The sequence below is a fragment of the Thalassophryne amazonica genome, chromosome 20, assembly GCF_902500255.1.
Source record: "Thalassophryne amazonica chromosome 20, fThaAma1.1, whole genome shotgun sequence".
Classification (NCBI taxonomy): Eukaryota; Metazoa; Chordata; class Actinopteri; order Batrachoidiformes; family Batrachoididae; genus Thalassophryne; species Thalassophryne amazonica.
In genome coordinates this window covers 23,738,405-23,755,858 of record NC_047122.1, presented here as the reverse complement: position 1 = coordinate 23,755,858, position 17,454 = coordinate 23,738,405, and the positions used below count along the sequence as shown (strand labels likewise).

The 17,454-nt window shown below is 39.5% G+C and overlaps 1 protein-coding gene across 1 annotated transcript in view; it reads right to left on the bottom strand.

The window, feature by feature from the left end:
• LOC117501384 (collagen alpha-1(XIV) chain-like) overlaps positions 1-17,454 on the bottom strand; it is a 212,155-nt gene that overhangs the window by 90,564 nt on the left and 104,137 nt on the right. The window contains exons 18-19 of the mRNA XM_034160248.1: positions 10,207-10,251; positions 9,979-10,124 (exon numbers count right to left, since the gene is read on the bottom strand). Of these exons, the coding sequence (XP_034016139.1) occupies positions 9,979-10,124; positions 10,207-10,251 (191 nt within the window). The remainder of the gene's footprint in view (positions 1-9,978; positions 10,125-10,206; positions 10,252-17,454) is intronic.

Genomic DNA, 17,454 nt, shown 5'->3' with positions numbered 1-17,454 from the left:
CATAATAAAATTTAGCATAATTTTGTTACAACCGCAGACCCGACTGCCCGCAACAGATACTTAAACATTATTCCCCGTTTTGGTCCAAACATCATCCCTGAAGCTGCAGAGTGCAAGCTGCTGTTCTGAAGTCAATGGCATGAAAACTCTGCATTTATTTTAAAGATTCGTATCACGGCAGCAACCAATCAGAGTGAAGTTCACTTTGAACACAGCACCACCTCAGTGGATTGACATGTGAATGGGAGCTGACTGAGTTCAGTGCTCGGTGTTTCAGAACCTGACCGGGGTACCAAACAGAACCCACAACGGCTGGCACTTTGATAACAGGTCTCATCTAACGAGGTGCCAGCAGCCGGCAGCTCGTTACTGTGAAAAAGACTGATGTGGGACCAGTGAGCAGAATGTGATTCCAAATAAAATACTGAAGACATTTCATTTCTGTTACTCCAGCATGCTGTGAAGTACAGTTAGGACCATATATATTTGATCATGAGCCCTTTTTATCAGACTGTCAGCTTTTGTTTGAAGGTGATTACATACAGATCAGGTAAACAGCGCAAAAATCAACTTTATTTATAAAGCCATTTAAGTCAATCATTCAGTGTGCTTTAAAATTCACAACACATCAACAGACAAATAATTAAAACACGTAAAATTAAGTGGAAAGGTTAAAAAAAATAAAGAATTCCACAAGAACACAAAAATGTCAACATAAGAGCAGCTATATATATATATATATATATATATATATATATATATATATATATATATATATATAAAACACAATGTTAAAATACCCTCGACCATATGAGCTTTGTGTTCTTTTTAATTTACAGTTGTTTAATGAATTATTAAGATCTTATTGTCTTACGTACAGTTTGTACATGTTCAAATCAAATCATCATTTGTTCATGTTGTGCAAATCAAGGAATATTTGTAGATCACCCTCTGTGCATTTGCAGCTATTAATTAGACAAATTTAACTCCATAGTAAATTAGCTTTGAGTTAGAGGAAGTTAGCATGACGCTAACGGCCGCAAAATGTCTTGTAAATGCCTTCAGAGGCGTTATCAGGTTCAAAAAACAGCATTTTTCAGTTTTAGAAGTGTTTAGTTCTCGCTAGCTTTTGCGTAATATATGACACAGAGGTTATATTTACACACAAACGAAACAGAGTTTTGCAGATAGCTACCAGCCTGTGGCGTCACCATGCTAACGTCCACGAAATGTCTTGGAAATACAACCCCAATTTCAAAGAAGTTGTGTAAAATGTAAATAAAAATAGAATACAATGATATGCAAATCCTCTTCAACCTATATTCAATTGATACACCACAAACACAAGATATTTAATATTCAAACTGATAGACTTTATTGTTTTTGTCCAAATCATTTTGAAATGGATGCCTGCAAAATGTTTCAAAAAAGCTGGGACAGTGGTATGTTTACCACTGTGTGACATCACCTTTCCTTCTAACAACACTCAATAAGCATTTGGGAACTGAGGACACTAATTGTTGAAGCTTTGTAGGTGGAATTCTTTCCCATTCTTGCCTGATGTACGACTTCAGTTGTTCAACAGTCCGGGTCTCCATTTGTCATATTTTGCACATCATAATGCACCACACATTTCCAATGGGCGACAGGTCTGGACTTCAGGCAGGCCAGTCTAGTACCCGCACTCTTTTACTACGAAGCCATGCTGTTGTAACACACGTGCAGAATGTGGCTTGGCATTGTCTTGCTGAAATAAGCAGGGACGTCCCTGAAAAAGACGTTGCTTGGATGGCAACATGTGTTGCTCCAAATATTTGATGGCCATCAGGTAAAAATAATTAAAACCCTTCAGCAATTATAAACACTGAAAAAGAGACCAGTTTTAAGCCTTGAGTTAAAGACTTTAACTTTCGACTCTCTAATATGAGCTATTCTGTAAAATTGGAGGCCCACAAGAAGACACTTTAAGACCTTCTGACTTCTTCACTCTGGCAACAAGCATGTTGCCAGATGTCAGCAGTTAATTAGTGACCACTGTGATAATCATCTTTAATGAACCCTGCTGGCCATCTATCAAGGAGACTAGTGAGGGAAGCCAACAAGACACCCGTGACAGCTACAGTTACACACGTCTGTGGCTGTGACTGCAGAGACTCTACATCCAACTTTTAGCATTTCTTTTTTTCCTTCATAGTAAAGAGGAACTCAGACAATCTTTGGCTAAAAAAAAGTATGTTAAATTGAGGCTCAAGCCAATCTTTTTTTTTTTCGGTCAATGTCCAAATATATACGGACCCAGCAATACTTCATCCTCATTATGGAAGTACATGTGCCAATAAAAAGAAATTTTAAAACTATTTTGAAGAAAATGGTGGGTCTGGGTTACATTTCCAACCATTATTAGAGGTTTTTTTTTCTTTTTATGTATCCATTCCTTGTTTAGCTGTCTGAGGAACAGAAGCTCCAATTAACAACAACACATAAGCATAGCTGCATATTTTTGTTCCTGGGAAGCGATTCCGTCTCCCGCCCTCTCAGCAAAAAAAAAGACTTTCAAAGATCTGCTGTTTCTCAGCCTCCTGTGCACTCAGAAGTCATCTGTGCTGAACCGTTTTCATTAGACCTTCTGTTTAAAGCACAGACATGTTAAAGGTTTGGATCCTTTTCCCCAGCATCCTGGAGTCCATGAACAAACGCTTTACCTTATTTATCTGTTACGTCACCAGTCACAGCTTCACAGTGGAGTGGAACAGAGGAGGACTTTAAGAAACCCATTAAATCCAGGCTCAGGTCTCCCACCTGCTTTAAACTTCCCATCTTTAAGAAAGTGCTCCTCGGTTCCACTTCACCGTGAAGGTGTAGAAATGTTGATGCAACATTGTTCGTGTCATACATTATAACATTATATGCAAGGTTTTCTGAAAATAAAATACAACAAAAGACAAACGTTTAATTAATAAACCTTTAACTTTCTTCAGGTTTCAGTCATTATCAGAATACTTTTCAAAGTGGCAACATTATTAAATTATATAATCACTATAAATACCAATATCGAGTGCCATATATTCCGGAGAATAAGATGCACCCATTGGAGACAATACTTCAGTGAAGTGAGATTGACAAAATGGACAAACTTGGTGGGCGTGCTTTGACTCCGAACAAGATCCATGAGGACATGGTAATGACATTCGGGGAACGATGCCCTGTCTTATGCTAGAGTTAAACACTGGTCAGCTGAATTCAACAGGAGCTGAACAAGCATCGAAGATGGGGCAAGATCAGGAAGACCCAAAACTGCCACCTCAAGAGATATGATCCAGGAGATCCATGATATGGTCCTCACTGACAGAACAGTAAGTGTGCATCACATAGCCAGTACTGTAGGCATTTCCTAGGAGAGAGTTCATGAGGTCTTGACCATAGACTGGAGAGCTGGCTCTGTCCTGGGGGTTGAACTAGAGTCTGTGGTGGAGGTGGCAGAGAGGAGGATGCTGAGGAAACTGCTCATTATCCTGACAACACCTCCCACCCCTTGCATGCCCTTCAGCCACAGACTGAGACCACCGAGGTGCACTACAGAAGGCCACAAGAAGTCTTTCCTACCTGTGGGAATCAGACTGTACAATTCCTCCCGCCTCTGCAGGATGATATACGACGTCTTTTAGAAAAGAAACCGACCTTTTTATTTTTTAAAAAAAACTATATGGATTTGAATCACGTGCGATTACATCAGACATGCTTGAACCCTCGTGCGCATGCGTGGGTTTTGTCACGCCTGTCGGCAGTGTTGCCACAGTTACTTTGAAAAAGTAATCCAATTACTGATTACTGATTACTCCTTGAAAAAGTAACTTAGTTACTTTACTAATTACTCAATTGGAAAAGTAACTAAGTTAGATTACTGTTACTTTTTTAGTTACTTTCCCCAGCTGCCGACAACAACCCTCTGCCACCTCAAAATGACAATCATACCTGTTTTGCCAAAACTCACTTTATAGTCACCCTTTCTTGACTTCAATGAAAATAAATATTTGTTTTATAAAAAGTAAAATAAAGACCTCTTTCTTGATCTCATATTTAACTATTGACAGCACTGCAACAGTAAAACTTGCAGTTTCTAACCTACATTGTTTATAAATGTAACTATAAAATTCATTCTAACATTTAAATTATCTCTAAACATTTTACTTGTCGAAATTATTATTATTTTAAGTAGTATTAGTAGTTGTAGTAAAAAACCGGCTTCAAAACTGCACCTTAATCTAGGGGTGTTTGTGGGGGGGGGGCACATCCTTGCCCCACGCCCCCATTCCATCTGGATTCGCCCCTGCTTTGGCGTTTGAGCACAAAGAATGGATAACATTTTTTTATGCAGAAAACATGACCAGATTTACAGGTAAGAAAGTTTTATTGTGTTTTCACATCATGTGGTCCTCAGAAAGAGAGTTTAGGTGCATTTGAGTGGAAAACAGTGTTAGTTGTTGACGCGTTGCGGAGGATCTGCTGTTTTTAGCAGCAGATACGGAGCGGCTCAGGTCAGAATTCTAAATAAAGGAGAAAAAAAAGCATGAGTCGTAGCTGCTGCAAAAAAAACGCGGATGAAAAGCTCACAGCTCGCTTAAAGTGGGCAGTTCAGTCGAACCCCGACCCCCTGCCCACGGACCAAGTTTAATGTTGCTATCGACCCACAATGCAAAAATAATAGTAACGCACAGTGACTTGGAGAAGTTACTTTAATCTGATTACTGATTTGGAAAGATTAACGCGTTAGATTACTCGTTACTAAAAAAAGTGGTCAGATTAGAATAACGCGTTGCCTGTCGGTGACGTCATTCACCTGTGGGCAGGCTTTGAGTGAGTAGTGGAGCACCCCTCCCATCTGAATTCCTTTGTCTGAGAAGTTGCTGAGAGACTGCCGCTTTGCTTTATCAAAATTTTTTCAGGACCTGTAGGCACATCCGAGTGGACACCATTCGAGAAATTCAGATGGTTTTCGGTGAAACTTTTAACGGCTGATGAGAGATTATAGACTGTTGCTGTTGCTTTAAGGACTGCCCATGGAGCGGGACGTCGCGACGCGCCCTGAGCCGCCGCTATCTGCCTGTTTCGAGCTGAAAGCTTCCAAATTTAAGCCTCTGTTGACCCAGGACGTCGTGAGAGAACAGAGAATTTTCAGAAGAGGTCGGGATCAGCAGTTTATCCAGAAATTCCACTGTTAAAGGGAGATTTTGTAATGAAAGACGTGCAGACGGATTCGCCGCGCCGGCTTTGTGCCGACGCAGCGCGCCGCCACAGGAAAAACACCTCTGTGTTGATAACCATTTGTAAAATTCAGGCGGCTTTTGATGGCTTTCAGCGAGTGAGTATCTGAGAAATTGTTTAACAGCTGGGCATGTTCCAACTTGTCCTTTAAGGCTTCCAACGGAGGTGTTTCTCTGTGGCGCCGCGTCATGAGCGGCTGCGGCCTGACGTGTGAATCCGTCCGCACATTTTTCATTACAAAATCTCCTTTAACAGTGGAATGTCCGGATAAACTGCTGATCCCGACCTCTTCTGAAACTTCCCGTTCTCTCACAACGTCCTGGATCAACAAAGCCTGAAATTTGGAAGTTTTCAGCTAGAAACAGCCAGATGACGGCGCCTCGGAGGGTGGCGCGCCCTGTGGCTTCGTGGGCAGTCCTTAAAGCGACAGTAACACTCCAAAATCTCTCATCAGCCGTTAAAATTTTCACCAAAAACCAGCTGAATTTCTCGAATGGTGTCCACTCAGTTGTGCCTTACAGTTTTTGAAAAAATTTTGATCAAGCAAAGCGGCAGTCTCTGAGCCATTCCTAAACAATGAAAAAATCGACGAGAGGGTGGACCACTACTCACTCAAAGCCTGCCCACAGGCGAATGACGCAACCGACAGGTGTGAAAAAACTCTCGAATGCCCACGAGGGTTCAAGCATGTCTGATGTAATCGCATGTGATTCAAATACATATAGTTTTTGGAAAAAATAATAAGGTCGGATACTTTCTAATAGACCTCGTATAATGAACTAGAAGCACTCAGAGAGTGCAAACCTCCGCCAAGGCCATTGGGTCACTGACCCCATATTACACCCGTCCTGTACTCACTCCACTGGCTTCCAGTTCGTTTTAGAATTGATTTTAAAATTTTAATGTTTGTTTTTAAAGCTATTTATGGCCTTGCACCTCCCTACTTGTCTGAAATTTTAACTTTGCGCACCTACAGTAGGACATTAAGGCCGTCTGGCCAGTTTTACTTAGATGTTCCAAGGTCAAGATATAAACGCTGGGTGATCATGCTTTCGCGGTAGCTGGCCCTAGACTGTGGAATGAGCTACCTCTTGAGTTACGTACTATTCCTGACCTAGCACTTTTTAAATCTAAGTTAAAGACTTATTTATTTAAACTGGCTTTTAACACTTAGTGGGGAGGTGACATGTTCTGTTATTTTTGTTTTTTTTTATGTGTTGTTTTAAAATTTTATTTTATATGTGTTTTATTTTTGTAAATTTGTGTTTTTAATGTTAAGTACTTTGGACACCAGTCGGTGCTGTAAAGCACTTTATAAATAAATGTTGACTGACTGATTGATTGACCCCATGGCCATATACTATAACATAACTATATACAATAACATATATTTCATCATCGGCACAACATAAAGGTCTTAGTGCAGACTACTGTCTGCAAATCTGAAGTATTCTCAACTTTTTTTTTTTTTACACTGCAGTAGTAAAAAAAGTTTTATCTGCTGTGACTGGATAGCATGTATCCTTAGCGCTTGGCATCACAGTTTATTGCAACTTGCACCTTTCCCAGAAGCTACTGTCATCTGAGCACTGATATTGATACTGCATGTGCTTATAGACAAAAACAAATAAGAGACAAAATTCAATTTATTATTCAACTAAACTGCAAATATATGAATTTTTTAACATTTATGAAACACTTCTCTAAATAAATAACAGTAAATTCTGAAATAGAACTGTTTTTTAAGTGTTGCATGTGCTACACAAGGCCATAGGGTCACTGACCCTAAAGAGATTCCCTCCTTGGCACAGTGATCTATTCAACAATTCAGTGTTACAACCAAAACTATGATACATACACTTTTCTTTCCTTTATATTTGACATCCTTGACCATGAAAACATACCACTAGAACTTGGAATCACTTTTATGTCTTTATTAGTTCAAAGGTTATTGTATAAAAATGATTTTTCGGTAATGGCGGTTTTCTTCTGGATCTAGCTCCAAAACATTTGAAGCTACATCAAATCTGATGACACCTTACTGAATCAGTACAGATTCAGCTACAATTTGGTGTTAGTTGTGCATCTCTAGCTTCATTTGTCACCTCACACTGACACATTTTCTATTTTCCCTATATTTTTGCATATTCTGGATCACCAGATCCGGAATCCGGATCCGATCATCACCAAACTTTGTTGTTTGATAGAACATTTGTTATTTGCTATGTTACACCCTAATTTTTTTCAAGCCTTTCTGCCTTGTTTTTGTGGAGTTAGAAACTAGAATGTCAAAATTCCCCCTATCCCGCAATGGTGAAGAATCCTTTAAAAAATTCCTGGATCCGGATCGTGATCTGGATCACCACTAAAATGTAATCACTTGTTCCTCTTGTCATTTCCAACCACTCCACAAAATTTCATCAAAATCTGTTCAAAACCTTTTGACTTATCCTGCTGACAGACAGACAAACAAACAAACAAACAAACTCGACCGAAAATATAACCTCCTTGGCGGAGGTAACAAAGTCATTCAGTTACTCAGAGTTATGTGCAATATTGTCAAACATCTGGTGCAAATGTCTTAAAAAGCCATTGTTCACTGTTTGCTGTCCCTGTTTTGGTACTCACACACACACGCACACACACACACACACGCACACGCACACACTCATCTTCAACTGCTTTGTCCAATTAAGGGTCGTAGGGGGGCTGGAGCATATCCCAGCAACCATAGAGCGCAAGGCGGGGTACACCCTGGACAGGCCGCTAGGCTGTCACAGGGCCACATACAGACAAACAAACACACTCACACCCGCACACCTACAGACAATTTAAAGCCTCATCATAATGGTGGGCGATCTTCAGAAGAGGAAGACAATCAATGGGGCCTATTGTGCTTCACTTTTGCAACAACTGAAGAAGAAAGTAAAGCACAAGCAGTGTTGAATGGTAGAATGAGGTGTTCTGTTTCACCAGGACAATGATCTTGTCCACACATCTGTCATCACAATGGCTACCATTCATAAATGATGCTTCGAACTTGTTCCACACCCACCTTATTCTCTTCCTTTGGACTTCTATCTGTTTCCAAACATGAAAATGCACCTTGCTCGAATTTATTACAATAAGAGCAAAATGTTGCGCAGCGGCATGAAGCTCGCTCATGGTACACTGTGTCCCAAACAGGAAGTGCATAATTTTGAGTCCACAGTGACACAGGAAATGTCAAATGTTGAACACTTCCTTGCATGGGCGGCACTAGAGGGGAGGCCAACATGGCACTGGACTTCCCTGAAATGTGATTAGACAACCCAGGTGGCACCCCAGATGATTGTCATGTCACGGCACCGCACATCTGGTTGAAAAGAGCCATCCCTGAAGATGAAGCTGAAGCTTAAGGTTTTAGCCATGCTAATGCTCCCCAGAAGCATTTACTGAAAAAAAAGCCTGAAGCACCAAAATAACATGGTGAGATGCTGAAGAGTTTCGCTCGTTCATGTCTGCGACATATACGTACATATTACTGATAATGATGTCACTTTGAAATCTGTAACACATATTGACTGCTAGGTCCCTCCTGTACAGCAGTTGGCGCTGTGTACCACAAAGTTCTAATCCTCCTCTGTTCTGTATAAAAGCTCTGGACTTCACCACGGTGTTGTTTTTTTGTGAGAGCTGGGACAGAAAGCTGGTGAAGTTCATCAGTAACACCTTATTTATTGACTGTTTAACAGCGGTTATGTTCAACAGCCCAAGACATTTAGAAGTTGAGTGTTTTATTGATAAGTAAAGACAGTTAGTTTATGTATTTGAAGAAACATGATCTAGTTGAATAAGTCCAGTAAGGACTGGAACAACTTTTTTTTTTAAATAACCTTTTAATTTTGCTCTCTGAAGTACTTTTTAAAATAACCTCTTAATTGTGCTCTCTGAAGGACTTTTTATGATTATGTTAAAAAATTAAGCATTATATTAATACAGTTTGGTTTCTTCTTGGTCGGGCTCAAAACCTTTCAATCACCCACCATAAGTCGCACCTGTTAAAAATATCTCTTGAAAAGGAAAAAGCCATGCATAAGTCACATCTGAGTATAAGTTGCACTGGACTTTAAGTCGCACACCATTTTTCTATGTTATCAGCTCTTTAATTTGAGATTTTTGTGCATTGTTGTAGTCTGCATTTTACTAATGGCACTTATTCTTTCATTATTAGAGTTAATTTTGTGTAGTGCATTGATTCTTGGGGAATTTCTATATATAAATAGTCGTTGTAATAATTATTATTCATAACGAATGTGTGATCTTTCGGTATATAAGTCAGATTATAACTCACAGGATCAACCAAACTAGCAAAAAAAAAAGAAAAAAGAAAAAAATGTGACATACTCAGAAAAACACAGTAATATGGAAAAAAAGCATTGTGGTAACATTTTTTTCTCTGATTCAGTGTCACATTGTGAGTTTACGCTGAAATATTGAGTCTTGTTTTCATGTTTAACATGCACAAAAGTGTTGAGAACTGACAGAGAAATGGATCAACTTTTACTAATCGGTCACTCCGTCTCTTATTCACTCATACAACCAGAACAAACACAGTTTTCATTCTGCGTCTGAAAGAGGATCAAATGTCAGACCAACCTGAACTTATAATAAGACACTGAAGGCATGAAGACAATCCAACCATCATTTAGTTTAAGAACAATCAAAGGGACTTACGGTCTCCGGTGCTCGGTCTCCTCTGGTGCTGACGTAGGTCAAGCGATAATGTCTGACGTTCCTGCTGTCGACTGGCTGCCACGACACCCGTAGACTGAAGGTGGTTTCACTATCAACCTGCAGGTTCCTCACCCCGACACGTGGCACTGAAGGGTTTGCAAAAATACATGCCGACATTAGATCAGTGGACAAGCAGAACAATAAAAAGACTGAAAAATAAAACTTTACCAGCTGTGGTGGTCGTCGTGGTTGCGATCGTGGTTGTTCTCGCCACTGAAAATTAAACAGAATTACTTTAAGTAATCACCTAAAAACACAGACTAAAAGGATTTTATCGGAGACTGGATTTTGTTTACCGGTGCGCTCGATGATGATGACCTCTTCGCTCTCGGTTTGGTCACTGTAGATGCCGGAGAGGAGGACTTCATACTCGGTGGAGGGTTTGAGTCCTTCTATGAGGTAGCTGTTCATGTTTCCGTTAATCAGCGACTAAATATTTATGTTGGACATCAGGACATAACGGTCAGGGGAAACAAACATGAGAATTCATCAGGATTTGGTCTTGTTTGAAACTTACCCAAAGAATTTTCAGGAAATTCTGTCAATTTCAACTAGCTTGAAAAATTTCAACTTAGCTTGAAAAAAAAAACATGTATCAAATAAATCAGACACATCCAGTATACCATATTTTCCAGTGTATAAGTCGCACCATCGTTCTGTATGTGGAACTCACATTTTTAAAAAGCATTCCAAGAGGCATGTTTAACAACAGACAGGAACTCAGTGTAGCACATGTGCACACCACAGCCTGTGCTGTTACTTAAGGACTGGTTAAATTAAAGAAATAAGCCAGATGGACAAATGAATGTGTGTCAGACAACAGACTGGATGTTATGTGATGGAGACTGAACAAAAGAACTCATTAGAAGGGCACAGATCGCTGGCCCACAGCAACATGGAGAAGTGAACAGTGGATTTATGTGTGTAACATAAGGACTGCTGAATTCCAAAATTCAGATAGATGGACAAAATAAATGTGCACTGGACAAATGTAATGTTATTTGACACAATTTGGATGAAAGAAATTATCAGGATGAACACGCGTACCCGGCGTCATGAACGAGCCTGAGGGTGCCTTGCCCGCCCTCAGAGTCAGTTGGGATCGCTGTGGATGGGCAAGTCACCGGCCAACCGCCATGATTACAATTTGTACAAATTTCTACTATAGGTGATTCATAATAATATTGATACATACACTGTGCTTTATCTGATTTTTATTCAATTCAATTTATTTTCATTTATATAGCACCAAATCACAACAGAGTTGCTTCAAGGCGCTTCACACAAGTAAGGTCTAACCTTACTAACCCCCAGAGCAACAGTGGTAAGGAAAAACTCCCTCTGAGGAAGAACTTCAAGCAGACCAGACTCAAAGGGGTGACCCTCTGCTTGAGCCAAGCTACAGACACAAAATTACAGAATAATTCACAAAACAAATATACAAGAAATGCTGTTGGTGCACAGGACAGGAGGGTTTTGAGCACAAACACCACATTTTTAGTAAAATAATGGTGAATGATTCGACTGGTTCATGAAGTAATCTGAATAAAACGGATAAGTAAAACAGAATGACATGTAGAGTGTTGACTACGGACCGAGCTGTGAAAGAGAGTGAGAAGTGAAAAAAAACTACGCTGAAATAAAAGAGCATACACACACATATGGTGTGGGCTTGAGTCCAGAAGATCATGGGTTCAAATCCCCACCTGACTGGAAAATCACTAAGGGCCCTTGGGCAAGGCCTTTAATCTCCTATTGTTCCCGGTGTGTAGTGAGCGCCTTGTATGGCAGCACCCTGACATTGGGGTGAATGTGAGGCATAATTGTAAAGCGCTTTGAGCGTCTGATACAGATGGAAAAGCGCTATATAAATGCAGTCCATTACCATAGTAAGTCCCTTCGGCTGCTCCCTTGTTTGCACTCGGGGTCGTCACAGCAAATCCAAGGTGGATCTGCATGTTGATTTGGCACAGGGTTTACGCCGGATGCCCTGAACCCAGAACCTTCCGAACTGAAACCAAGCGCATTAACCACTTGGCCACCACCCCTGCCCATTTACCATATATATATATATATATATATATATATATATATATATATAGATATATATATATTATAATATATATATATATATATATATATATATATATTATATATAGTATACATACACATACATATACATACACGCATAGACATATGCACAGACATACCTATACACATACACATAACATATCATATATATATATAGTATATAGATATATATATATATATATATATATATATATATATGTACATTACATATATAAGTTACATATGCATATAAATAAACATGATTGGGATTGAAAAGGAGATAGGAGCATCTTATTACAATATGTGGAGTTTAGATGTGATAAGGTTGACATTAGTGCAGGGATTTGTAAACGAGTTGTTATTGCACGTGATTTCTGGACATATTATTGCATGTGGTTATTTCACAGTGTTACTGTACAGTCTGACAGCAGCAGGGAGGAACGACCTGCAGCATCGTTCCTTCTTGCACTGAGGGTGCCTCAGTCTGTCACTGAACGAGCTGGTCAGCTCTACTACAGTCCGGTGCAGAGGGTGAGAGGAGTTGTCCATGATGGATTTAAACTTGGTTAACACCCTCCTCTCAGCCACCTCCTCCAGAGAGTCCAGAGGACAGCCCAGGACAGAGCTGGGACTTCCTGACCAGCTTATTCATTCTCTTAAATAGGACTTTACACTTCTGGCCAAAAAAAGTGCCTCTCTCAGATCAATACAACTGTGTCTGGTGCCGGGTCTGTGAACACAGAATGCGGACCCACAACATCTGAAAGACTGAGGGAACGCTTTTTAAAAAGTGAGTTCTACCTACAGAAAAAAAGTATGAGTTATACTCTAGAAAATATGTTGTATAGGATGAGGTTGATCTGTACATAATTTCTTCAAGCTAAGTTGAAACAGTTAGCATCTACTGAAACAGACACACACACACACAACACACACACACACACACACACACACACAACACACACACACACACACACACACACACACACACACACACACACACTTTAATTTGGGATTGCTGTGGCATTGTTGTCATGTACTTTTATATTGTAATTTTTTTTTTTTGTTACTACTTTGATTCCTGGAAAAGCCATAATAATAATAATAATAATAATAATAACAATTCCTTTTCTATAAATAATAATAATAATAATAATAATAATAATAACAATTCCTTTTCTATTAATAATACAATAATAATAATAATAATAATAATATAATAATAATAATAATAAGAATAATAATAATAACTGTTATTAATATTATAAATTAACGCAGCATTTTTCAGTATATAAGTTACACTGGGGTATAAGTCGCAGGACTTCCCAAACTAGAAAAACAAAACAAAACAAAAAAAAAATCTAAAAAATTAACAAAAAAAACATGTAAACAAGAATATCATGTGACTTATACTGCATACAGAGACGGTTGATGTTTTTATTGATTTTTCCTGTTCTTTGTAATTTTGATCCATTGTTCAACCCTGAGCTTGATGAAACTGTTAATTCAGTCAAGTCCAAACAGGATACGCGCCAAGAGGTTCGAGCATAATTTTGTTGAACATTTCTCCGCTCTGTAAAGAGCGTGCAGCTGTCTGTGGAATGACACACACCTCTTCAGGGTCTCCTCCGTCGGTCGGTGTCCACGTGAGTCGGTATAGCACCACATCACTGGCTGGGTGTTGCCATGACACTCGGAAGCTGTCTGCTGAGATTTCACTGCTCCTCAGGTCCAGCGGGTCAGGAACCGTTGCTAAAATACATAGATGCTGAATAATTAAACTGAAATGTATTAGTTTTAATTAGCAAAATTAAAATAAATAGAGGTTGCGCTAGGTATTGTTCCTACTTGTGGTGAAGCTATCTGTTAGCGGCTCAGCTTGTCCCTCGTCGTAGACTGCAAAGATGGCAACCGTATACTCCGTGAGGGACGTCAGGTTCCTTAGCAACCACGATGTCACATGGCCAACATCCACCTAAAACCAGAGGACAACCACAGAAACGTTTTTTACTCAGCAGGACATGACGGCCCAGAACTCTGAGCTATGACTTCCTGTCGGACATGTTGTGGTTACGACGGTCTGACACACAAAAACACTCCAAAGAAATTACAAACTGCACAGTAGCCAAACGTAACCTGGTGGCCACAGAACATGCTTGATTTTGTGACATAATAAATTCCGGCAATAATGTGATGTGCATTTAGTAATTCATCTACACAAACATCGCATTTGATTTTTTTGGAACAGGAACATGAAAATAATGAAATTTAAATATTTATTTGGATAAAAAGGCAGTTTTATATCAGTTTTATTACATATGGAAGTAAATCTGTGCCATCAGAGGTTGAGGTTTTTTTTTTTTTGCATCAAAATCAGTTTGAAGTTGAATATCTATGGTTGAATTTGTTTAGCATCAAAATATTCAGCCTCAAAAACTTCAACCTAAAAAAAAAAAAAATTACCCCACAACATTCAACCTAAAAAAATTGAACCTAAAAAAATTTCAACCCCAAAAAATTGAACCTAAAAAAAATTAAACCTAAAAAAAAAATTCAACATCAAAAATTCAAAAAATTCAACCTAAAAAAATAGAAAAGCAGGGAGAAGCAATCGATCCCCGTCTCAATCATCCAACATTTATGGTAAATCTGTTACGTTGGATGATTGAGACGGGGATCGATTGCTTCTCCCTGCTTTTCTATTTTTGAGGTCGAATTTTTTTTTTAGGTTGTAGTTTTTGAGACTGAATATTTTCATCCTAAACAAATTCAACCTTAGAAATTCAACTTCAAACTCTGATTTTGATGCTAAAAACAGTCAACCTTAGAAATTCAACTTCAAACTCTGATTTTGATGCGAAACCAGTCAACCTTAAAAATTCAAATTCAAACTCTGATGGCACAGATTTACTTCCATAATTATACCTTGACTCAGAAAATCCCAGATCACATTTTAACATCACCGCCTCCGTAATGAATCACTGTGTCACATCGTGAACAATCTTCAGAATGTAACTTGTGTTTATGAGGATGTGTGAAAGCCGCAGGATGTCCTCACCTCAACAGTATGGACCCCGTCGGTCTTGACATACATGATGCGATACCCAATGACCTTTCTGGAGGCGTGGTCCCAGCTGAGCCGTGCAGAGGCTGTGATCAATGTTGGTGTGAAACGCAGATTCTTCGCCGGGAGCAGCGGCACTGAGGAGGAGGGACGCAGCAAGCAAACATTATAACAGAAATGGAATGACTGAGTGAGTGAGTAAGTGAGTGAGTGAGTGCATGAGTGAGTGAATGAATGAATGAATGAGTGAGTACTGTGTACAGTTTAATTGAAATCCATAAACCAGTTTCACTTACAAGACCCAGAGATGACAGACAGAGAGATGAATGGACAAATGGGTGGAGGTACACAGTCAGATGGACAGACAGTCAGATGGACAGAGAGATGAATGGATGGACGGATGGATGGATGGATGAATGGATGAAAGGATGGATGGATGGACGGACGGACGGATGGATGGACAGGGCGATTGTTATGTCTTTGTGGGTGGATTATAAACTATAGATGAAAGAAGAACTATAGACTCAGACATGAAGGGCAAATCCTCTGCATAAGTGGACGAGTAAAAGTTGTTTTGCCAAGAAAAGTAATTTGAGCAAAACCTCAAACCCCCGAAACAATCATGGCCTCCATCCAAAAGGCAGCAGTGCCCTTAGCTGACCTGTATTCAAAGCATCCACGATGCCATAAATACGCCCTGAGTTAAAGCCACAGTCCTCGTAAACGTTAATTAGTGGGGCGTGACGGCCGTTTGGGGACGGTTCTTTCATCAAGGCATCAAAACCTTAAAGCGGCTCAAAGAACAGCTTGATAAGGGAACGCTGCCAGCCTGCGCAATGCAGTCGCTTCAGTGTCGGGTGGAAGGAATGCTGGACTTTGACTGCAAAAATAACTGCAAGGAAAAATCTAGAAACCTGTCAGCCAGTGCTGTGAAGTGTTTTTTATTCCAATTAGTACAATTTCAGGAGAACAAACTGGAGCCAATTAGAGCCCAAATGTCATCTTTTACAGATGTTTTATATATTATATAGATATATAATATATTATATATATATATATATATATATATATATATATATATATATATCTATATAATATATATTTTATTACAGAGATTAGAGCATGCCATAGGTATAAAGGCACTGGCGCTGCGGTGGTTTGAATCATATTTTTCTAATAGATTACAATTTGTTCATGTAAATGGGGGAATCTTCTTCACAGACTAAGGTTAATTATGGAGTTCCACAAGGTTCTGTGCTAGGCCAATTTTATTCACTTTATAAATGCTTCCCTTAGGCAGTATTATTAGACGGCATTGCTGTAAATTTTCATTGTTACGCAGATGATACCCAGCTTTATCTATCCATGAAGCCAGAGGATAGCTAAACTTCGCTCTGACTGCAGGCTTACTTGTAGTTCCTAGGGTTTGTAAGAGTAGAATGGAGGCAGAGCCTTCAGCTTTCAGGCTCCTCTCCTGTGGAACCAGCTCCCAATTCAGATCAGGGAGACAGACACCCTCTCTACTTTTAAGATTAGGCTTAAACCTTTCCTTTTTGCTAAAGCTTATAGTTAGGGCTGGATCAGGTGACCCTGAACCATCCCTTAGTTATGCTGCTATAGACTTAGACTGCTGGGGGGTTCCCATGATGCACTGAGTGTTTCTTTCTATTTTGCTCTGTATGCACCACTCTGCATTTAATCATTAGTGATTGATCTCTGCTCCCCTCCACAGCATGTCTTTTTCCTGGTTCTCTCCCTCAGCCCCCAACCAGTCCCAGCAGAAGACTGCCCCTCCCTGCGCCTGGTTCTGCTGGAGGTTTCTTCCTGTTAAAAGGGAGTTTTTCCTTCCCACTGTCGCCAAGTGCTTGCTCACAGGGGGGTCGTTTTGACCGTTGGGGTTTTACGTAATTATTGTATGGCCTTGCCTTACAATATAAAGCACCTGATTTGGCGCTATATAAATAAAATTGATTGATTGATTGATATATATATATATACAGTATATATAAAAATAAGAACAATTCTGAAGTTCTGAATTCTGAAGTGACAAGTTTTACAAAAGTCAAAAATTTTACAAAATGTGAAGGCTTGTTTTGGGGGTTGGGAGGGCTGAAAATTATTGGTATTTGGGAATGTGAAATAATCTGTAAAGTGGGGCCATTTTGGAAAACAAGAATGAACTCATATTTGGGATGTGGAGTTAGAAAACTGGACAGAACATGAAATGAGAGTGAAAGAAAGTAGGAGAAACAGCTAAGAAAGTCCAGGAACGTAGCTTCAGG